The sequence below is a fragment of the Dendropsophus ebraccatus genome, chromosome 3 (assembly GCF_027789765.1).
Source record: "Dendropsophus ebraccatus isolate aDenEbr1 chromosome 3, aDenEbr1.pat, whole genome shotgun sequence".
Lineage (NCBI taxonomy): Eukaryota > Metazoa > Chordata > Amphibia > Anura > Hylidae > Dendropsophus > Dendropsophus ebraccatus.
The window spans coordinates 10,208,795-10,233,321 of NC_091456.1; the positions used below are offsets into that span (position 1 = coordinate 10,208,795).

The window sequence follows — 24,527 nt, forward strand, 5'->3', positions numbered from 1 at the left end:
TTTCTATTGATATTGAATGCAGCGGGCTTCATGGGGTGCTCCCAACAGTCCCACTGGACCGCAGAGCACATGACTAACAGGAAAGGTGCCGAAGAGGAGACATACTTTCCTTCTCAGCGTTTCCTGTGCAATTGGGACATATCGACTATAGTCTCTATTTCCCCTTCCCCTTTAAACAGTTAACTCTTCCCTCCACACACAACTTCCCGGGTGGCTGCAAACCTGCTGGTGCTGGTACCTACTGGTACTGGTTCCTGCTGCCTCAGTGAAGGGGTTAATTCAGGGATCAGAGGTAAGTAGTGGTTGATTCAGGGGATCAGAGGTAATTCAGGGATCAGAGGTAAGTAGCGGCCGTACACTATCCAGCACCATGGGTAGAAAAGATGTGATCAGCCCAGGATAGGGCGTTTTCCCGCTCCTCGGCTGATCGCTGTCACTTTTAAATGAAACGATTCGGCCAAAGGAATGTATCTAGCAAAACTACTGACCGATAATCGACCTGTGTATAAGGTCCCTAAATTATTGCTGCAGGTCCTGTATATGTGAATGGCGGTGACCCCTCTAAGCAGCCATTGGCCTAACAAGCATTTCCTTTGTGTCATCTACAGGGGAGAATATTTTTTTTTATTACTAAGCCTGACTGACGCCACTAAAAATATATATTTTCTCTGCACAATCCCTTTATGTGGTTATTTGCGCCAGTCATATTAAACCCTAAAAATTCTTATACCTTAGTTGTTTTTCTATCTTAAAGTGAATTTTACACAGTAACGTCAGCAGAGATTTATCAAACCTTAAGCAAATAACAGTAGGACGGTTTTCCATAGCAACCTATCAGATCACTTCTTTCACCTTTGAGAGTTTAAGGGAAAAAATAATAATAATAAAAAAATAATTAATAATAATAAATAAAAAATTATTATTATTATTATTATTAATAATAATAATAATAATAATAATAATAATAATAATAATAATAATAATAATAATAATGATAATAAGTGGAGTGATCAGGTTGCTATGGGCAACTCCTCTACTGTTTGACGAATCTGCGAGTGCTAACTCCTCCCTCTTTTCCTCTCCTTGCCGATGGTCACATGATCTCCTAGCTCAGCGCTTGCGCATTGGAGCGGGATAATAAAGCGCAGCACTCGGCGATCTGCTAGTGCTGCCTGCGCTCTGTTTTGTCCAGCGTTTCTTCCGGTCACATGACACACACAGGCTGTCACATGAATCGGCCTGTCATCAGGAGTCTCAAGATGGCGAGTCATCTGTCCTGCGGCCGGGTGAACCTGAACGTGTTGCGGGAGGCGATGCGGATCGAGCTGCGGGAGTTCCTGGATAAATGTGCGGGGAGTAAGGTGAGGCCGGGGTCTGCTTCATTCTGCTGCTGCCCTCAGATGCAGTCTATGTCCGGATGTTGTTATACAGAGGGGGCGAGTAGTTTACATATAGTCTCTGAGTGTAGTATTGGCTGAATGCTGTGCAGTAATGGTATAGACCAGTGTCCCCCCATATAGTGCAGTAATGGTATAGACCAGTGTCCCCCCATATAGTGCAGTAATGGTATAGACCAGTGTCCCCCCATATAGTGCAGTAATGGTATAGACCAGTGCCCCCCATATAATACAGTAATGGTATAGACCAGTGTCCCCCCATATAGTACAGTAATGGTATAGACCAGTGTCCCCCCATATAGTGCAGTAATGGTATAGACCAGTGTCCCCCCATATAGTGCAGTAATGGTATAGACCAGCCCACCCCCATATAGTGCAGTAATGGTATAGACCAGTGCCCCCCATATAGTGCAGTAATGGTATAGACCAGTGTCCCCCCATATAGTACAGTAATGGTATAGACCAGCCCCCCCCCCCATATAGTGCAGTAATGGTATAGACCAGCCCCCCCCCCCATATAGTGCAGTAATGGAATAGACCAGTGCCCCCCATGTAGTGCAGTAATGGTATAGACCAGCCCCCCCCATATAGTACAGTAATGGTATAGACCAGTGCCCCCCATATAGTGCAGTAATGGTATAGACCAGTGCCCCCCATATAGTGCAGTAATGGTATAGACCAGTGCCCCCCATATAGTGCAGTAATGGTATAGACCAGTGCCCCCATATAGTGCAGTAATGGTATAGACCAGTGCCCCCATATAGTGCAGTAATGGTATAGACCAGTGCCCCCCATATAGTGCAGTAATGGTATAGACCAGTGCCCCCCATATAGTGCAGTAATGGTATAGACCAGTGCCCCCCATATAGTGCAGTAATGGTATAGACCAGTGCCCCCCATATAGTGCAGTAATGGTATAGACCAGTGCCCCCCATATAGTGCAGTAATGGTATAGACCAGTGCCCCCCATATAGTGCAGTAATGGTATAGACCAGTACCCCCCCTTCATATAGTGCAGTAATGGTATAGACCAGTGCCCCCTTCCCCAATATAGTGCAGTAATGGTATAGACCAGTACCCCCCCTTCATATAGTGCAGTAATGGTATAGACCAGTGCCCCCTTCCCCAATATAGTGCAGTAATGGTATAGACCAGTGTCCCCCCATATAGTGCAGTAATGGTATAGACCAGTGCCCCCATATAGTGCAGTAATGGTATAGACCAGTGTCCCCCCATATAGTGCAGTAATGGTATAGACCAGTGCCCCCTTCCCCAATATAGTGCAGTAATGGTATAGACCAGTGTCCCCCCATATAGTGCAGTAATGGTATAGACCAGTGTCCCCCCATATAGTGCAGTAATGGTATCGACCAGTGTCCCCCCATATAGTGCAGTAATGGTATAGACCAGTGTCCCCCCATATAGTGCAGTAATGGTATAGACTAGGGCCCCTCCATATAGTGCAGTAATGGTATAGACCAGTGGCCCCCCCATGAGATTTGGGGATTGTAATGAATATGACATTTTTGAAACATTACCTCCCTTCCCCGTATTGCTGACTACATACTGCCATACTATAAAGCATAGAGACACCCATGTGAGTGGTCTGTATAGTGTAACCGTGTGACTGATCAGGCTCCTTGTCTCCCCCGCAGGCCATTGTATAGTGTAACAGTGACTGATCAGGCTCCTTGTCTCCCCCGCAGGCCATTGTATAGTGTAACAGTGTGACTGATCAGGCTCCTTGTCTCCCCTGCAGGCCATTGTATGGGATGAGTATCTGACCGGCCCGTTTGGATTGATCGCACAGTACTCGCTCCTGAAGGTAATGTACACCGGTCGCTGTATTACAGGGAGTCCTGCTCCTTGCTCAGGTTTCTGACACCTGGCTGTCACATTTCTTTTTTAGGAACATGAAGTGGAGAAAATGTTCACCCTTAAGGCAGGACCCCTCCCCTCCTCCGATGTGAAGAACATCATCTTCTTTGTCAGACCCAAACTGGAACTAATGGACATTATTGCTGAGAACATTCGCAGGTATTCTTTATACTTGATAGATACATTGTTTATGTTATGTGCCATATTCAGAGGGCCCCCCCCCCTCTGCCTGTAAGAGGGCCCCCCCCCACTCTTGCCTGTAAGAGGCGCCCCCCCCCCCCCCTCTTGCCTGTAAGAGGCGCCCCCCCCTCTTGCCTGTAAGAGGCGCCCCCCCCCCCCCCCCCTCTTGCCTGTAAGATTGCCTGGAGATTTTTAAATAGAAGTAAATTACAAATCAATATAATACCTGCTGCAGGTGTCTGTCATTTGATCTCCCGTCTCGTGAACTGGTGTATTTTTCTCTTTAAGGGAAGATAAGGGCCGTTTTATGCCCCGGGATTTCCATATCCTGTTTGTGCCTCGACGCAGCTTGCTGTGTGAGCAGAGGCTGAAGGAGCTGGGCGTGCTCGGCACTTTCTTTCATCGTGAAGAATACCGACTAAACCTCATCCCTTTTGATGGAGATCTGTTGTCTATGGAATCTGAGAACGCTTTCAAGGTATTGTTAGATCTGTCATGTGTGTCCTGGGCCATCATTATCTAACTGGCCCTGTAGACAGTCACCCCTTATGCTGAGATCTCCTGTACTGCCTGTACGGAACCTTTGCAAAACTACAACTCCCATCATGCCTGGGTGATGAGAGCTAAAGCTTTGGCTGTCCAGGCATGCTGGGAGTTGTAGTTTTGCAGCAGCTGGAGGGCTGAAGGTTCCCCATTCCTGTATTAGAATGGAGGCAGTCAGTGATATACAGGCATGGATGGTTCGGGGATTCCCATTAGTGCAGTCAGATTGATGTTGGATCTCTGGGCTCCTGGATCTGCAAACATCTATGGAAAGCTGCTTCAGGGATATTTGTATCTTGGTTATTACTTTAGCAATTGCCCCCATGTTCTTAAAGAAGTCCGGCGAAAATGTTTATTAAAATATATTATTACCCTTCAAAAGTTATGCAAAGCCCCAATATACACTTATTACGGGTAATACTTATAAAGGGCTTTTTCCCTGCACTTACTACGGCATCAAGGCTTCACTTCCTGGATAAAATGATGATGTCACTTCCTGGATAACATGGTGATGTCACTTCCTGGATAACATGGTGATGTCACGACCCGACTCCCAGAGCTGTGCGGGCTGTGGCTGCTGGAGAGGATGACGGCAGGGGGACATTGAGGGACACAGGGCACTGGAGGGACACTGAGCATCCCCCTGCCGTCATCCTCTCCAGCAGCCACAGCCCGCACAGCTCTGGGAGTCGGGTCGTGACATCACCATGTTATCCAGGAAGTGACCTCGCCATGTTATCCAGGAAGTGACGTCCCCGTGTTATCCAGGAAGTGGCGTCCCCGTGTTATCCAGGAAGTGGCGTCCCCGTGTTATCCAGGAAATGGCGTCCCCGTGTTATCCAGGAAGTGGCGTCCCCGTGTTATCCAGGAAGTGGCGTCCCCGTGTTATCCAGGAAGTGGCTTCCCCGTGTTATCCAGGAAGTGGCGTCCCCGTGTTATCCAGGAAGTGACATCACCATGTTATCCAAAAAGCACTTTTTAAGCATTTCCCGTAATAAGTCTATTTTGGGGATTTCTGTAAAATTTCGGGTGCAATACAATACTTTAATAAAAATTTTCGCTGGACTTCTCCTTTAACTTACATAATGCTAAGTTGTTTTTTTTTGTTTTTTTTTTCCCCCCTAACAGGAATGCTACTTGGAGAATGACCAGACAACACTGTATCATGCAGCTAAGGGACTTACCACCCTGCAGGCCTTGTATGGGACTATTCCACAGATCTGTGGGAAAGGAGAGTGTGCGAGGGTAGGTATAGAGGACACCGTCCTGTACAACCCGGGGGGGGGGGGGGGGGGGAGTAAGTAGTTCCCTCTGGAGCAGACAGCTCTGTACATTGTAACATTGTATAATGGCTGAGCTGGTTTACTGCAGATCCGCTTCACTGGGAACTGAACTGCAGTATCTTGGCACAATGTACAGGGCTGTCTGTTTAATTTAGGTCCCATTCACAGGTACAGGATCTGCAGCAGGTTTGACACTGTGATCCATTGTTCAGTTACATTGATATCTGCAGCAGATCCTGTATGTGTGAGTGCTGAGGATAAACCATCAGTAGAGAAAACAAAAGTTGCCAAGCTGCCACAGCTGTTCTTAACAGCATTTAGTGACTTGCTTCACAGCAAGACTCATGGACATAAACGACAATAGACAGACTCTGTCCCCTTGTGAGACATTACTGAGCGCGCTCTGTGACCTGTGAAGAGGTCATTCCACAGGGAGCTGCTATTGCCTCCTCTATCTACTGGTGTCACCTGACGCTGCAATGCTGTACAGATCACTTTACAGCAGCCTCCTCTTATCACCACAGACACAACAGGAAGTCTCAGCTTAGTATTGGCCCCAGTGGTGAGAATGAGATTATTTTACAACGTAGAAAGAAAAATGGAAAATTAGAAAAATTTGTTAAAAAATATGTGTAACATAAAAATATTTAAACAGTAAGTTATTTTCCTGATGAGACATTCCCTCTAAGGTTTGCCAGGTAGGAAAGTCCTCGGGGGATTTTATTCTCTAGTAGCAAATTGCTTCTTGCTAAATAAAATTGACTTTTTGTGTGTTTTTTTTTTTTTTTTTTTTTTTTTTTTTTTTTAATAATTGCGGTACTATTTATATAACTGTGGGTTTTGCTTCCAGCATGTGGCCAATATGATGATCAGGATGAAGCGAGAGCTGGGAGGAAGCAACAACCAGATAACTCCAGTGTTTGACACCCTTCTGTTGTTGGATCGCAATGTCGACTTGCTGACACCACTTGCAACCCAGCTCACTTATGAAGGACTCATCGATGAAATCTACGGGATTCAGAATAGTAAGTGTGGATCATTCATTTTGTGTGAATTACACTGTAGACAGCCATAGAGATGTCTTCTCTGTCTCCTTCCCCCAGTTCTGAGTCTGATACGTTCTGCTGAAGACACAGAAAACAGTGTGTGCTTTGCCCCCCCCCCCCCCCCCCCCCCCCCCAGTAAACATTGTCCCTGGTTGTCTTTCTCTGCACTCCATAATGCCCAGAGAGTTAATATAAGGTCAAGTTGCTAATGACCTCACTGTGATTGACCCTCCTGGCATTACATATTGCAGAAATATCTGGCCAGGGAGCTGTTTACATGAACTGAAGGCAGGAGGAGATTGAGAACAGCTAACATTCGTTTTTTTGTGTCTTAAGCAAAAAGTAGCAGCTGAGAACTGGGTGAAGGAGACTGAAAAGGTAATGAGTGACACAAATTGTTAGTCTCCATGAGGGGAGATGATTCAACATGTATTTTACCTGAGCGGAATACCCCTTTAATTGATATGTTTCCTCTAGGGTTGTGCACACATGAAGCCAATGAAAGTAGATCCGGTAATTTGTGTTAGTATAGTAATTTCCATTATAACGTCTCCTTCATATAATCACACCAGGCAATGTGAAACTTCCCCCGGAAAAATTTGCCCCCAAGAAACAGGGTGAGAGTGGGAAGGAGCTCCCCACAGAACCCAAGAAGCTGCTGCTGAATTCTGCTGAGGAGTTATATGCCGAGATCAGGGACAAGAACTTCAACGCCGTGGGCACAGTACTGAGTAAGAAGGCCAAAATTATATCGGCAGCTTTTGAGGTAAAGTAGCACCGAGGCTTTTATCCAACAACAAATTGTATCTAAAAGTTTATAAATCAACTGGTATCAGAAATCTATACAGATTTGTAATTTACTTTTATTTAAAAAGTTTTGCAGAACTTATCAGCTGCTGTATGTCCTGCAGGAAGTGGTGTATTCTTTCCAGTTTGACACAGTGCTCTCTGCTGCCACCTCTGTCCATGCCAGGAACTGTCCAGAGCAGCAGCAAATCCCGGTAGAAATCCTCTCCTGCTCTGGGCAGTTCCTGACATGGACAGAGGTGGCAGCAGAGAGCACTGTCAGACTGGAAAGAATACACCACTTCCTGCAGGACATACAGCAGCTGATAAGTACTGGAAGACTAAGATTTTTAAATAGAAGTAATCTACAGATCAGTGTAACTTACTGACACCAGTTGTTTTAAAAACTATTTTTTCACTGCAGTACCCCTTTAAGAGAAATTTAGTCTGGATGATTGTCTATTGACTTTGGGCTTTTACGTTTATATGTTCTTGAATGTTGTAGATCTCACATAAGAACATAAGACAACCCGGTTCAGGATTTCTGCTTTATGAGTAATTTCTGTGACTTGATAGCGAGGTTAATTCCATCTTATCCCAGTTATAAATTCTTAGCCGGCCCAAAAGACTTGTCTGTAAAAGGTGATAATGAGATTGGCGGCCCCCGCGGGGTGTAACGGCCGGGCGTCATTATGCTCCTCATGCCAGGACATGCCCGCCACCTCACACCAGGCATGATGCATGTGATTACCAGTTGTGTGCCGGACATGCGTTACAAGCCCTTATATATGGAAATCCAATGTCTTTAATATTTTAATATTATTATTAATTCATTTTATTGTTATTATGATGCGTACAATTTTGATCAGTCCGTTTTTTTTCCCTAAGCTTATACTCCTTCCTTTCAGTCTATGTTCACACACAGTATTTTTGCTCAGTATTTTGCAACCAAAACCAGGAGTGGATTGAAACCACAGAGAGGTGATGCTCACACACTGCTGAGTGGATGGCCGTCATTTAATGGCAAATAATTATTTGAAAACAACGGCCATTATTTCCCATTAATTAGCGGTCATCCGTTAAGTTTCAGCGTTGTGTGAACATAGCCTTTCTGTTTCAATCCACTCCTAGTTTTGGTTGCAAAATGCTTAGGAAAAACTACTTTGTGAGAACATAGCCTTACAGTGTAATCTAAAAATCATGTAACTTTTAGTTTTTTTTTTCGTTCTCTGACATTTTCATTGTCTTTGCTGTCTAACAAATTCTTTTATTTTTTCTATAATTTTTTATTTTTTTTTTTCCAAATCAAGGGAAGACACAACGCTAAAACCGTGGGTGAAATCAAACAATTTGTCTCCCAGCTGCCGCACATGCAGGCTGAGCGGGCGTCTTTAGCAAATCACACGTCTATCGCTGAACTCGTAAAGGATATAACCAGTAAGACACTTCTTTTTTTTTTTTTTTACAAAAATAAATTGATTAAAGGGGTATTACCTTGCCCACAGTATTCACAGGACTTCCCACAACGTACTGATAAGCGCTAACAACGGACCAAATTTAATGTTCCTGATCCTTAATTCTGGCCGTTTTATAACAATGGCCGTTGCTAGTGCTTCTCTGTACATTGTGGAAACATAGCCTAAAACTGTAAGATAATGCGATTATCCAATCCACCAATAAGAAATGGAGTTTAAATATTACATGCACGCCATGCAGGAATGTGGGCATCCGTATTATCATTGTAAGGGTTTTACATCATATTAGAAAGTGTTACATATGACTAAGGGTCCTTTTACATTGTAGATTTGTAGATTTGCTGTTTGCAGTACCTTAACGCACAAAAAAAAAATCAAACGGCCAGGCTGCACGAACGATCCTTGTATTGTTCATGCAGCTGTATACATATATCTGTGCTTTCAGTACGTACTTACCTAGTGCCCTGCTGCTGTGATCTGGCATCCTGTTCTCCATCTCTGCTGTCCAGCTGATGTATTTTTAGGCTCTGCCAGCCGCCAATCATTCTGGAGGCGGCAACAGTCTGAAGACACAGCGGCTAGACTGGAGAGCTGGATACCAGGATGCCGGATCACAGCGGCAGCACACTAGGTAAGTACGGACTGCTGCATACTGACAGCATGGATATAGACATAACTGTACTGCCAGTTTGCCTTTATCGTTATTGGCCTCGCATTCCCTGTTTATACATGAAGAATCAGGTATTTTCCCTGTCCCCAGCTGATTGCTGTCACTTTTACATGCAGATGACTGGGAAGGACAGGTGTGTTGGATGACCTGATATACCTATATTGATATTGCAAACATTATGATTATCCAGTAACATCTTAAAGGGGTTATCCAGGATTTAAAGCACAGCAAATTTCTTAGAAAAACAGCACCAGCCCTGTCCTCAGGTTGGGTGCGGTATTACAATTAAGCTCTGTTCAAATCAACATTGGAACAGAACTGCAAAACTCACACCCAAACAGAGGACAGGAAAGATCCTTTTTCTGGAAGAAAGCTGTCACATTTTTGTATGCCTGGACAATCCCTTTAAAGGGGTTGTCCGGCGATAAAAAATTATTCACAGAATAACACACATTACAAAGTTATACAACTTTGTAATGTATGTTATGTCTGTGAATGGCCCCCTTCTCCGTGTCCCACCACCCCCACCCGTGTACCCGGAAGTGTGGTGCGCTATACCTACCTGTCACGTGCCGACCACGGTCTCCGATCCTCAGCAGTGACGTCTTCTTCGGGAGGCCAGCGGATCTTCCCGAGTGCCGGCCGCCCTCTGCAGCGTCATCCGAAGCTCAGCCGCGATTGGCTGAGCATAACTGTGCTCAGCCAATCGCGGCTGAGCAGCTGATGACGTGGCCGCGTCATCAGCCACTCAGCCGCGATTGGCTGAGCACAGTTATGCTCAGCCAATCGCGGCTGAGCTTCGGATGACGCTGCAGAGGGTGGCCGGCACTCGGGAAGATCCGCCGGCCTCCTGAAGAAGACGTCACTGCTGAGGATCGGAGACCGTGGACGACACGAGATGCGGTGAGTATAATGCACCACACTTCCGGGTCTAGCGTGGGTGGGGGGAAACACGGGGAAGGGGGCCATTGACAGACATAACATACATTACAAAGTTGTATAACTTTGTAATGTGTGGTGTTCTGTGAATAATTTTTTATCGCCGGACAACCCCTTTAAGTAGTAAAACCTAACTAGCTGGCTGTATCCATTATTTTAGACTGGCACCTGTGAATGTTCAGCTTCCCTATGTTGTCTAGCGACACTTACTATACTCTATTCTACACCTTTCTTTTCAGCTTCAGAAGCTTTTTTTGATAATTTAACAGTGGAGCAAGAATTCATGTCTGGCTTTGACACAGATAAGGTTTGTACACGATGTTCACTACAAATGTCATTATATACTGGTGTTATAAGGATTTATTTTTTTTTTTTTTTAAACAACTGGTTTTAGAAAATTATACAGATTTGTAGTTTACTTCTATTTATCAGCTGCTGTATGTCCTGCAGGAAGTGGTGTATTCTCTCCAGTCTGACACAGTGCTCTCTGCTGCCACCTCTGTCCATGTCAGGAACTGCCCAGAGTAATAGCAAATCACCATAGAAAACGCTCTCCTGCTCTGGACAGTTCCTGACATGGACAGAGGTGGCAGCAGAGAGCACTGTGTCAGACTGGAGAGAATACACCACTTCCTGTAGGACATACAGCAGCTGAGAAGTACTGGAAGACTGGAGGTATTAAATTGAAATAAATTACAAATCTGTATAACTCTGTCTCTTGTTGATCATTGATCTTAATCATGTGGTCTTGTGAATACACAATAGAGCGTGTGCCTGGATGGCATGACATTGTGTGACCTTGGCTATGTATTTTCAGCTGTTAATTATTTTTTGTTGTTTGCTTTTTTAAATTTAGATTAATCCTTATATAGAAGATTGTATAGCGAAAAAAGATCCCTTAATAAAGATCTTGAGACTGGTCTGCCTCCAGTCCGTGTGTAATACTGGTCTGAAGCAAAAGGTCCTGGACTTTTACAAGAAAGAGATCTTACAGGTAAAGGAAAGTTGTGCGAAACTATCGGCCGTTCTCAGCATCTGTGGGAGATTTTACCTCTGACTAGTTTAAGGCCAGTGGAGTCTTTAGTGTTAGGAACTTCTCTGTCCCATTCAAGTGGTAGTTCAGCAAAAATTGGTGCCAGAGATTTGTAATTTACTTGTATTAAAATATCTCCAAGTTATCCAGTACTTATCAGCTGCTGTATGTTCTACAGTAAGTGGTGTATTCTCTCCAGTCTGACACAGTGCTCCCTGCTGCCACCTCTGTCCATGTCAGGAACTGTCCAGAGCAGGAGAGGTTTTCTATGGGGATTTGCTTCTGCTCTGGACAGTTCCTGACATGGACAGAGGTGGCAGCAGAGAGCATGTGCCAGACTGGAAAGAATACACCACTTCCTGCAAGACATGCAGCAGCTGATAAGTACTGGAAGACTGGAGATTTTTTAATAGAAGTAAATTACAAGTCTCTGGCACTACTTGATTTGAAAGAAACCCTTTTTTTTTTTTTTTTTTTTTGCTGAACTACCCCTTTAAACAATACAGCTACCTGGTTCTAGAGAGATTTCTATACATTGCCCCCAGTGTTGTATATAACATACTCTTTGGTTTGCAGACCTATGGGTATGAGCACATATTGACGCTGCACAATCTAGAAAAGGCCGGGCTATTAAAGGCCCAATCAGGCAGCAGGAATAACTACCCAACCATCAGAAAGACCCTGCGCCTCTGGATGGATGACGTCAACGAGCAGGTGAGCTATAAGATCTTGTATATTATAAAGTTGGACTTCAGATACTTGAGGCTACTTGTGACTTGGGCTTTTTTAGAGTAACTGAACTTTTAAACAGTGTAATACCCTTAAGGGCCTTCTACACGGGACGATTATTGCTAAGAAGCATTCCTAGAAATGCACCTGTGGCCGATAATCGTCCCGTGTAAAAGTGGCAGTGCGGGAAAGCTCTATCCTCGGCTAATCACATCTTTAGAGCGGGCATCAAAATTTATAGCTTGGCAATAGAGAATAAAGCGAAGGCGGCACTCACCAGTATCGGGATCAGCAAAGGGTGCTTTCCACAAGAGCGACGGCCGTTTCACGTATAAAACGCTTCTTCTCGGCTCACAACTACTACATGTACATACCTCACTTTTAAAGGGGTTATCCAGCGCTACAAAAACATGGCCACTTTTCCCCCTCTTTTGTCTCCATTTCAGGTGCGGTTTGCAATTAAGCTCCATTTACTTCAATGGAACTGAGTTTCAAACCCCACCCAAACTGGAAACAACAGTAGGGGGAAAGTGGCCATGTTTTTGTAGCGCTGGATAACCCCTTTAAGCTGCTGCTCACACTCTGGTCCCGCCCACAGCTCAGGGCACAGGCCAGCTGAACTATTAACTCATTGTGTACCTGAATGGGAGCAGCAGCCACACTAATATATAACCAAGACAACATACAATATAAAAACATAATTATAAGATGATAATAATGAATAAGGAACAGCAGGTGAATATAACAATAATGGAACTAACATCACAGAAAAACACTCATGTCATTTGTGTCATTTAGTCCCGAAGGTCCCACGGCATTCGTCCAAATAATCCAATGGGCTTCTCTTTTAGGTAGTCTTTTGTGTCTGTCCAATCCTCCAATATTAGGGACAAATTCCAATCTTGTGAAATTAAGGACAGAAGTATCACCCGCATGATTTTTTTTTCTGATATTTTCGCTCAGCCGCGGGCAACCAGAGCCAGTCCTGACTGAGTTTAGATCTTGTGTACATATTGCGGATAGTCTTTCCAATATAAAAAAACTCCACATTTGCAGGTAATAACGTAAACCACATAGGAAGTTTTACATGTTATAAAACATCTGATTTCCCATGAGACTCCTCCCACTTGGATGAACTTTCTCTCACTATTATATCAGCACATAGAGCAAGAACTGCAATGAAAATTACCTTTTGGTAAGGTCTTGGAGTTGCCAATTGTTCACCTACTGTTTTATTTCGTCTATATGAGAATAGTGGTTTCCTTTCCGCTATGGGATTCAGATTGGGGTCTCTCTCTATAATGTGCCAATGGCATCTAATAGCATTCTGTATGGATTTATCAAGGAATGCTTAAAAGAAAATACAAATCTCCTGTCTGTCATCTCTCTCCTGTGTGAATTGTTACCTAATAACTGATGTTGCGTTTTTTTTCCTTAGCTTTATTCTGTGCCCTTCTTATAGTGTATTCTGGGTAACCTGTTAGCTAATTCTTCTGCCTGACTGTTGTCATTTTCTTCACTGCTATTAAGTCTGCTCAAACGTAAAAATTGCCCATACGGAATGGCTCTCTTCATGTGAGAGGGATGGAAGCTGTTAAAATGGAGAATTTGCTACAAATTTTTTTTCCAGTCTGTTTCCTAAAACCTGCAGTGACTATGCTTCATCTACAATATTCACTCTCACGTCAAGAAAATCAAGCGTAAGGCCCCCGTATACAGAAGTGAATTGCATGTGATTCACTTCCGTATATTGGGGCCTTACGTCTGCCAAGAGGTGGGGCCTAAAAATAAAGCAATGGCCAGAGGACAGGAGAGCCGGATGCCGGATCACACAGCAGTGCTCAATGTATGTATCCACTGCTGCTGTTGGAAACTGACAGCACAGATATACCCATATATATGCTGTCAGTTTCCATGGCTGTATGAATGATAAAAGAATTATTAGTGCAGCCCTGCAGCTCCATTTATTTATTTAATTTTTTTTGTGCTATGTAAAGGCTTTGCAAACGAGCACCGATTTCATTGATTGGTGTCCACGCACAGCCCAATCCATCATCTTCACTTTCATCACCTTGTATACCAGGCATAGGGAACTCTCGTCCCTCCAACTTTTGCAGAACTACAATTCCTATCATGCTTGGACAGGCAAAGCTTTGCATGATGGGAATTGTGGTTTTGCCACAGTTGGGAGGGCCGAAGATTTCCCACCCGGTTTATACACTGTATAGTGTGCAGACTACTTACATCTCCCTATTGGTCATTCTGCAGCTCAAAGCATTGAGAATTATTTTTGCCGCATGTTACTTGGATAAACATTTCTAACTTTTTTCCGATTTCTTCTCTTACCTAGAATCCTAATGACATCTCCTATGTGTACAGCGGCTACGCTCCTCTCAGCGTCCGCCTGGCACAGGTTCTGGTTCGTCCAGGTTGGAGAAGCATCGAGGAGGTTCTTAAACTCCTTCCTGGTCCTCAGTTTGAAGAGCGGCAGTCCCTACCAGCTGGTCTCATGAAGAAACGTAAGTGGCCTGTTATACAGTCTCCCACCAAATAAACCGGCATGTGTGATGAGGAGGGATGTGTTGTGTGGCAGGTGAACGGTTAGTTCTTGAAGCTGAGGGCATAGCTAGCCAAATATAGCCGGTCTTTTGGGCTGTTCCTGGTATCCAGTGCCTCGTCCTACCAGAAGTGATCCAAGGAGCTTTCCTGATGTGCATTGGCGAATATTGGCCAAAAATGGTCCACTTCAAAATACAATAATTAGCTGAGTGCACCTGGGATCAGCGGGTGTTTAGTAGGAGGCGCTTGTCTTCAATATTAGTCAACCACCACGCTCAGAAAGCTACAGGTAAGGCGTGCAAACACTCCGCTGAATGGACGTTCCAGGAGCGACGCTCCCTTCCTCACACATCACAGAGCATCGCTCCTGAAACGTCCATATAGCTGCGTGTTTGCACACCTTACCTGACTTGGGCCGTGCAGATGGAGGATTGTAATCTCCAGGAGGAGCAGAGTTGATCTACCAGCTAAGGAGGTCCGCCAACCGAGCACTTTAGGTGATATACACTTTTATGGTGCGTTCACACCTACAGAATCTGCAGCTGATTTTCTGCAGCAGATTTCATTTAAATAACTGAACACAGCATCAGATCTGCTGCAGATCCTGTAGGTGTGAACGCACCCTTATATGGATTTTGTATCTGTGAAATTACCAAGTAAAAAGTCATGTCAAGAAGTTGCTTTCTGAGCATGGTGGTTGGCTATTTTTGATCAAAATAGCAGAGGCAGGACAAGTGGTGACGGGACAATCTCAGGTCTCCTACTGTAATGAAGAGTCAAAGAGGAGTTGTATGTGTCGCACTCTGGCCGCCTCACCACTCCTCCTTCCTCCTCCTCATGAATATTCTCTGCTCTGCAGTTCACACGGTGGAATTGGATTCACTTTTCACTTAAGGCACCAAGGAGGACCTACATAGTATTGGGCAGGTGGTTTCAGTCTTATGGCTGATCGGTGTATGCATACACATTGGCCCAGATTTATCTGTCTGTCTGAGGTAAAAATCGGACACCTTTTTTGTATCAGACAGATAGCAACAAACCACAGTCCATTCTGAGAAACCAAGGCTGACCCGTGATTGGTTGCTATTTGTCACACATATTTTTGTTTCAGACTGATTGATAAAACTGAGTCCATAAATTGTGTCAGTATAGATGCAATGCAAGAGTAAAAAAAAATGTTTAAAAATGTTTCCTTCAAAGAAACGCATGTCAAAGTTATACAGAATTGTAATTTACTTCAATTTAAAAATCTCTAGTCTTCCAGTACTTACAAGTTGCTGTATGTCCTGCAGGAAATGGTGTATTCTCTCCAGTCTGACACAGTGCTCTCTGCTGCCACCTCTGTCCATGTCAGGAACTGTCCAGAGCAGCAGCAAATCCCTATAGAAAACCTCTCCTGCTCTGCGCAGTTCCTGACATGGACAGAGGGGGCAGCAGAGAGCACTGTGTCAGACTGGAAAGAATCCCCCACTACCTGCAGGACATATAGCAGCTGATAAGTACTGGAAGACTGGAGATTTTTTTTCTCTCATCGCCCTATGACGGCACCCCTGGATAGGACCACCTCCTACTCCTATTGGACAGGAAACAGGACCACTGGACCATAAAAGAAGCAAAACGCCCCACCAGCACCAGTTACTGTTTCCTGTCCCATAGGGCAGGATTACTCAGGGTTCACTCCTGGACCTAAGAAGACGAGACTGGGGATCCCCGGTGTAGACTCCCACTCACCGGCTTCCCGGACTGCGTAAGGCATCTTGAGCTGCAGTCCAGTCTGGTGGTCGCCCAGACACCTCCTGAAGAGGATCCCCGCTGCTCCCTTGGCCCCTCTGGACGCCGGCTGCTGCTATGTCTGCTCGCTCCTCCCGGCCGTAGCGTGCGCGCTGGCGGGGGAGGGGCGCGGACTGATGACGCGGCCGGGGGGAAGTCCGGAGGCGGGACTATCTGCAGGCCGTGTTCGGCAGCGTCCGGGCTGCGGCCTGTCAAGGGGGGATTACGTCCAGCAGCGGGAGGGTGTGCCGCATCAGCGCCGCGGCGGGGGGCGGAGCCAGCCGGTCTCCGGCGTTTTTGGGCGCCAAATTTAAAGAGCTGCAGAGCACCAGGAGGTGTGCTCTGCACTAAGCAGCTGGATATCCCTTCTGCTTCTGTTGCTGCCGCTACCTGCTGCTGCACTTCTGAACTTCCAATTGAGTAAAAATGGAAGCTCAGGGCGCTGATCCTAAAGGAACCACACAGACAGAATCCACTTCGGAAGAAAGTGCTAGAAAGGAAAAGGAGAAACAGAGGAGTAGAGATTGCCCTATCTGTAAAAAAACACCTAAGCTCATCATATAATAAAGCGTTATGTGGTGGATGTATGAACCGTGTTCTTGAAGATCAAGGTCCTTCTTTCATGAGAAATATAAGGGACATGATCAGACAAGAGATTAGGACCTCATTACCCTCTAAACCTACAACCTCTGAGACTGTGGCTCCTCCAGCTCCGATAGCTATACCTTCAACAGCTCCTACTGAGTCCTCGCTGGTTGAATTACCTGGTCCTAGTAGACCAGCTCCCCTCCCTCCACCTATTGAGGAGGATCAGGAGCAGAGTTCGGTGCTTGATGAGCCTGGAGAGATAGCCTCTGAGGGTGAAAACGAAGGAGAGGAGTCATCTTCCCCTCTTCTGACTGTTGAATACATAGACTCCTTGGTTAAAGCTGTACGCTGCACAATGGAGATAGAAGAGACCCCTCAGCTCAAATCGGTGCAGGACCGGATGTTTGAAGGCCTAGCTCCTAAGAAACGACCCGTGTTTCCAGTGCACCAGAGCATTAAACATCTCATATCAAATGAGTGGTCCAAACCAGATCGAAAATTTTTCATACCTCAAGCCGTAAGTGGGGGTTGTTTTCTTCGCTCCTGGTGTTTTTTTCTTACTTAGAAATTGATTGACTGTACACATATATGTTTATATTCTTTTCACTACAGTATAAAAGAAAGTATCCTTTCAGTCATGAAGACGCAGAATACTGGGAGAGTGCCCCTATGATCGATCCACCAGTGGCTAAGATCTCTAAGAAAAATGCCCTTCCATTCGAGGACTCGGCTACTATGAAGGACCCGATGGACAAAAGGGCTGAGGTTTACCTTAGAAAAAATTGGGAAGCTTCTACCGCAACCTTTAAACCTCTCATAGCTACTACCTCGGTGGCCAGATCTCTACAGATCTGGATGTCTGAACTAAAAGACAAAGTCTATGAGGGTAACCCTGAACAAGACTTTGCTACTGCTTTTAGCACCATTGAAAATGCAGTGTCTTTCATTTCGGAGGCCTCAGCAGATGCTTTAAAACTTTCAGCCCGTTCTGCAGCATTGTCCAACTCTGCCCGAAGAACTTTATGGCTCAAAGAATGGAAAGGAGACACAACATCTAAGACAAGACTATGTGGAGTACCTTGTGAAGGAAAATTCCTCTTCGGCTCCGCTCTAGACGTGGTTTTGGAAAAAGCATCAGACAGAAAGAAAGGATTTCCCCTCATTCAACAACAACAGCAGAATAGATCTTTCAGGGGCCGAGGTAGGAAGCCCAGAGGGGGATCCTCTACTTCTAGAAGGGATTGGAGGCCTACGAAAAAGGGGAAGGGGTTCCTCTTTCCTAGTACCGAGACCAAGAAACCCTCACAATGACGCGAGGTCCCGGTGGGGGGGCGATTGTCTTTTCACTTCTCTAATTGGTGTAACATTTCTGGTAGCACCTTTGTTTTGGAGACAATAAAATCTGGTTTAAAGATCTCTTTTTCGTCCTCCCCAGGGAATAGATTTGTGTGTACTGACTTATCCTCTGATCCTGAGAAACAAGTTGCCTTAGTCTCAGAAGTCCACTCATTAATAAATAAAAGAGTTTTGATTCCGGTCCCTTCAGACCAGATAGGAGCAGGATTTTATTCTACCTTATTTTTGGTGAAGAAACCAAATGGCTCTTTCAGAACTATAATCAACCTAAAACCACTCAATAGAGTTCTTACTTACGAGAAATTCAGAATGGAATCAATACCCTCTACCATTCTGAACCTCTCGGAGAACTGTTACATGGCCACACTGGATCTTAGGGATGCTTACTACCATGTCCCAATACATCCAGATCACCAGCGATTCCTAAGAGTGGCTGTTAAGATGGATAAGGATATTCAGCATTTTCAATATTCTGCCATGCCCTTTGGCATATCTCAGGCCCCTAGGGTATTTACAAAGATCATGGCGGAAGTCATGGCCCATGTCAGAGAGAAAGATATTATTATCATCCCCTACTTGGATGATTTTCTCCTAGTGAATAATTCTCCGTCCATTCTAGAAGATAACATCCACTGTGTAGAATCTATCTTCACATCTTTGGGGTGGGAAGTAAATGATGAAAAGTCTAATAAAATACCAACACAGAAATGTAAATTCCTGGGCATCTGCCTGGACTCTATCTCCCAACGATCCTTTCTTCCAGACAATAAGATCTCCCAGATTATGGCCAGAACTAAGGATTTGATTTCCCAACCTCTCACTACCTTCAGATCGGCTATGTCCCTTTTAGGATTATTCACCTCGTCTATCCAAGCTGTACCCTGGGCTCAATACCATTCTAGACGTTTTCAGGCCCAGATATTATCCGAATGGGATGGACTTGTGGATTCCCTAGACTCCCCTTTTTCTCTTTCTCCACAGAGTCTGAGATCCCTTTCATGGTGGACGGTGGAGGAACACCTCAACAAGGGTCTCCCATGGAAACTACACGACGTAATTACAGTCACAACAGATGCCAGTCCTCAAGGATGGGGAGCTCACCTGGACTCCCTCTTGCTACAAGGACTATGGACTCCAGAAGAGGCAAAGGACTCTCAGAATATACGAGAATTAAGAGCCATTTTTCTATCTTTAGCTCAGGCCCTTCCCCAGCTACAAGGCAGAAATGTAAGGGTAATGACAGACAATGCCTCAACAGTTGCCTATATCAACCATCAAGGAGGCTCAAAATCCCCAGAACTGATGAGGATATCTCACCACATATTCCGACTTGCAGAACCTCATTTCTTGTCCCTCACAGCACTCCATCTAAAAGGGATAGACAATTACAAAGCAGACTACCTGAGCCGCAATCAACTTCACCAGGGAGAATGGGAACTGTCACAAGAAGTTTTCCTTCAGATTTGCAGACTTTGGGGTTACCCCAAGACAGACCTTTTTGCAACTCGGGCCAACAGGAAGGTTCAGGAATTCTTTTCACTATGCCCAGAGGACAAACCTACAGCCTTGGATGCCCTAGCCCAGAAATGGGAAGGGGGTCTCCTTTATGCCTTTCCCCCCATCAGAATGTTACCTCGAGTCATCCAGAAGATCAGGGAGGACAGAGCTCATCTTATTCTGATTGCACCCTTCTGGCCAAGGAGGGTGTGGTTTTCCTGGTTGAGAAGGATGTCAATCTCAGAACCATGGATTCTTCCAGAGAGGGGGGATCTTCTCAGCCAGGGACCAGTCTTCCATCCTACAGCCGGGAGACTCCATCTGACAGCCTGGCATGTGAAAGGCAGCTTCTAATAGATAGGGGCATTTCCACAAGTGTTATTTCTACCCTCCTGGCAAGCCGAAAGAGAGTTACTTCTGCCATATATCTCAGAACATGGAAAGCCTTCGTTAGATTTGTTAACCAGCCCATTAATGTGCTTAGCCCTCCTAATATCCCATTAGTGCTAGACTTCCTACAGGAGGGCCTCAAGAAGGGACTCAGACCCAGCACAATTAAAGTTCAGATCTCTGCTCTAAGTGCCTTGTTTGATTTTAAGCTGGCAGACCACCCCTGGATCAGTAGGTTTACCAGGGCTGCAAGTAGACTATGTCCAACCATCAAATCTAGACTTCCCCCTTGGGATCTCAACATAGTACTCTCTGGCCTCACCATGTCTCCATTTGAACCTATGGATAGTTGTAGCATAAAGTTTCTTTCCTTAAAATTAGCATTTCTATTAGCCATAACATCTGCCAGGAGAGTAAGCGAAATTCGGGCCTTCTCTATCAACTCACCCTATCTGTCGGTTAAGGACGATAGAGTCATCCTCTCTCCTGACCCTGCATTTCTACCAAAAGTAGTGTCCGACTTTCATAGATCACAAGAAGTGATTCTTCCCTCTTTCTGTGATAATCCTTCCAATGACAGAGAGGCTTCTTTTCATACACTAGATGTTAGACGCATCCTCCTTTACTATCTAGAAACCACAAGGGAGTGGAGACGTAGTGACAATCTTCTTATATCTTTTCAGGGGAAGAATAGAGGGAAGGCTGCCACTTCCCAGACTATCGCCAGATGGGTAAAGCTTACTATAGGTGAATGCTACAAGATCAGTGGGAAGAATATTCCAACTGGGTTTGGGGCTCACTCCTCCAGGGCCGTAGCTACTTCTTGGGCTGAGAGAGCTTCTGTCCCTATAGACCAGATTTGCAGGACTGCCACATGGAGTACTCCCCATACTTTCTTTAAACACTACAGATTGCAGTTATCTTCTACAGAGGATTTAACCTTCGGCCGTAGAGTTTTGCAGGCAGTAGTCCCTCCCTAGGCGGGTTATTCCTAGTCCAATCTCCAGGGGTGCCGTCATAGGGCGATGAGAGAAAATATAAATTACTAACCGGTAATTACTTTTCTTTGAGCCCATGACGGCACCCCGCCTAATACCCACCCAAAAAAAAAAAAAAAAAAATATATATATGTGTGTGTGTATATATATATATATATATATATATATATATATATATATATATATATATATATATATATATATGAATGTATATAGAAATAGATAATTTATAGTATATGGAAAAAATATACTAGAAGACAAATGCATATATGTATATTTTGCTGTTTGTTGTCTTCATAAACTTTGCTCCTAGGTACCTTGCTGAGAACTGGTGCTGGTGGGGCGTTTTGCTTCTTTTATGGTCCTGTTTCCTGTCCAATAGGAGTAGGAGGTGGTCCTATCCAGGGGTGCCGTCATGGGCTCAAAGAAAAGTAATTACCGGTTAGTAATTTATATTTTTTTAATGGAAGTAAATTACACATTTCTGGCACCAGTTTATTTGAAAGATTTTTTAGATTTTTTTTTTTTTTTTATTGTAAACATACATATCTAATTTTCCAGGTCAACAAGGGGAGAACAAGGTGATGCTGATCTTTTTCCTTGGTGGAGTCACCTTTGCAGAAATTGCTGCTCTGCGTTTCCTTTCCCAACTGGAGGACGGCGGAACCGAATACATAATCGCCACAACCAAACTGATCAATGGCACCACCTGGATTAAATCTATGATGGAGAAGCTTGAGCCGCCACCTTTTTAAATGACATTGACCAAATTTTGGAAACTCAACAAGACGTTAAAGACGTTGAAGAAGTATAGGAACATGCCATGCAAGTGTTCTTGTAAGAGATACTACTAGCCATGGTAGGAGATGTGGAGGACTCCCTGCTGTAAATAACCTGAGGCTTCTGTGCAGCTCCTAGGGGAGACAGTGTGATTCCACTTCGGCTTGCCCTCCTTGCTCTCAAGCTATGAAAAATAGAGATGAGCGAACTTCAAGCACGGTCAGGTTCTTCTGAATCTGAATGTTCTGTATTTGATTACCGGTGGCTGAAGAAGCTGGATAGAAAATATGGATGTAGGCCATGTCCATGTTTTCCAGGACTCCCTTGGGCTGCATCCAACTTCTTCAGCCACCGGTAATCAAATGCAGAACGTTCAGATTCAGAAGAACCTGGGCATGCTTGAGATTCCCTCATCTCTATTAAAGAACTTGAGCAATACAGTATTGTATATAACATAGAGAGCCCTGATGTACTGTAGTCCATCACAATGTGGATAAATTGGAAACAAAATTGGAATCTTATCTGCCTAACAGTTTGTATCTAATTTAGATTAAACTTTTGGATTACAGGTCTGTTTATATAGTAGAAACTTCTTTATTATTTTTTATTCTATACCATGTTACAAAATATCCCAGTAATGACTCCCCCCACCCCTCCGTATATTGTAAATTATTCAAAAACCTGTTCGTATAAAAAAAAAAAAAATGTGAAAGTTTACACTCGGCGGCATGGCAATAGCGGTTGCATTTGTTACCGGGCCCCTGACCTAGGCTCCCTTTACCACATGCTGGATCTGCCGTCCATCCCCTGTATTCAATTGTATTGTCCTCTTGTTGAGCCACTCTGCTTTGTGCATGACACAGCAATCACTGAGCTCAAGGAGATCAGCAAAAAGCCCAATGGAGTGACTGGATGGATGGATGACTGGCTTTGGTTTTCCCTTGTTTTACCACACACAGGACAGGGGTGGCGCTGTTTTTGCAAGAAAGTAGCTGTATTTTATTTTATTTTTCTATTCCTGGACTTTTCTATTACTACCATTATGCCCCATTACAATGGACTGAAACTTATCAGAATGGGAGCTACAAAAAGTTTGTAACCTATGTGTAACCCTGGCACCTCTTATGCTGAGAACAATCATCAATGTGATCTTTATTCCTATTAAATGATTGGTGAATGGTGATTTATGGTGCCAAGCAAACTAAAGGCCCTATTCCACAGAACGATTATCGGCCGTATCCTGCCGTGGAATAGGAGCAGCGGCAGTAGACCGCCGCTATATCCTATGGGCTGCTTGGACGATCAGCGAGCACCTTGGCAGCCCCCCTGCAGCTTCCCCGGACTCACCCACTCACTGCTGCTGCACGAAATAGCGGCGGCAGCGAGCAGGGAACGAGGAGCAAACAAGCACTCACAGCACTCTTTTGCTTCTCACTGTCGGCCTGTGTAATAGGGCCTTTAGGGTCCATTTACACAGAAAGATTATCTGCCAAAGATTTAAAGCCAAAGCCAGAAACAGACTATAAACGGGGATCAGGTCATAAAGGAAAGCCTGAGATTTCTCCTCTTTTCAAATCTTTGACAGATAATCTTTCTGTATAAATGGACCCTAATGGTCCTTCTACACGGGCTGATTGATCGTTCGTTTTTGCACGATAACTGTCAAATTCGCACGATAATCGTACGTGTAAACGCAGCGAACGATCAAACGACGAGCAAAAAATCGTTCATTTTGATCTTTCAACATGTTCTCAAATCATCGTTGATCGTACGCAAAAAATTCGCAGATCGTTCCGTGTAAACATTCTTTCAGCGATTTCACCTATGTGTGAGATAGGCTTAAACGATCACATAGCGAATTTTCCGTACGATGTATCGTTCCGTCTAAACGCTGATCGTTATAAAAAAAAACATCGTTCTTTCAAAATCGTTAATCGTGCAATCGGCGAATTATCGCACCGTGTAAAAGTACCATTACCTGCTAATGGCCCTATTACATGGAGCAATAATCTAAGATCAGGATGATTTGGCAGATTATGGCTGCGTCTAATAAAGACAACAATCAGCTTATTACAGCCTAAGGGTCCTATTCCACGGGCCGAGGAGGGCCCGATCAACGATGTAAACGAGGGCCGATCTGCTAGATCGCCGCTCGTTTACTGGGCCTATTCCGCGGCCCGATGATCGTTGAGCGAGGGCTGCAGGGACATAGTTACCGATGTCCTTGCAGCAATACATTACATGTTAGGTCTCTCTATTGCACCTAGCGATAATCGGCCGAATGGGGCCGATCCGGCTGATTGTCACTGTGGAATAGGGCCCTAAGGTCCCGTTCACACAGAGCAAGAGCGGCGGAATGCCGCCAGCCTCCGTGTCATAATGACAATTTATAGGAGGCGCCCGCGGCTTCTCTTCCCACGCTGAAGAATGAACATTCATTCATTCTTCAGCGCCTAGAGATGCTGTGTGCGAGCCTCCCAAAGAGTGTCATTATGACACGGAGGCTGGCAGCATTCCGCTGCTTTTGCTCTGTGTGAACCGGGCCTTAAAATCATCTGACACCAGGCGTGCATCACTATGTGTCATAGTGATGTGTGGCTGACTGCTGTGTTAAAATAAAAAACAAAAAA

The 24,527-nt window shown here is 44.7% G+C and overlaps 3 protein-coding genes across 3 annotated transcripts in view; all 3 read left to right on the plus strand.

Annotated features, from left to right (window-relative positions):
* On the plus strand, window positions 1–22,265 carry VPS33A (VPS33A core subunit of CORVET and HOPS complexes). Its single transcript, XM_069960877.1, has 14 exons — window positions 1–292; window positions 1,110–1,361; window positions 3,157–3,222; window positions 3,307–3,434; window positions 3,744–3,933; window positions 5,127–5,243; window positions 6,132–6,306; window positions 6,900–7,093; window positions 8,424–8,550; window positions 10,437–10,504; window positions 11,054–11,191; window positions 11,807–11,944; window positions 14,310–14,478; window positions 21,679–22,265. The coding sequence occupies exons 2-14, from the start codon at window positions 1,209–1,211 to the stop codon at window positions 21,870–21,872; spliced, it is 1,857 nt and encodes a 618-aa protein (XP_069816978.1). The 5' UTR covers window positions 1–292; window positions 1,110–1,208; the 3' UTR covers window positions 21,873–22,265.
* LOC138786934 (lamina-associated polypeptide 2, isoforms alpha/zeta-like) lies at window positions 16,875–18,187 on the plus strand. The gene is made up of 2 exons (XM_069963999.1): window positions 16,875–17,393; window positions 17,489–18,187. Exons 1-2 carry the CDS (start codon window positions 16,875–16,877, stop codon window positions 18,185–18,187), a joined length of 1,218 nt encoding a protein of 405 aa, XP_069820100.1.
* Window positions 22,097–24,527, plus strand: part of LOC138786402 (uncharacterized) — a 7,836-nt gene continuing 5,405 nt past the window's right edge. The window contains exon 1 of the mRNA XM_069963393.1: window positions 22,097–22,190. Coding sequence (XP_069819494.1) covers window positions 22,097–22,190 — 94 coding nt within the window. The remainder of the gene's footprint in view (window positions 22,191–24,527) is intronic.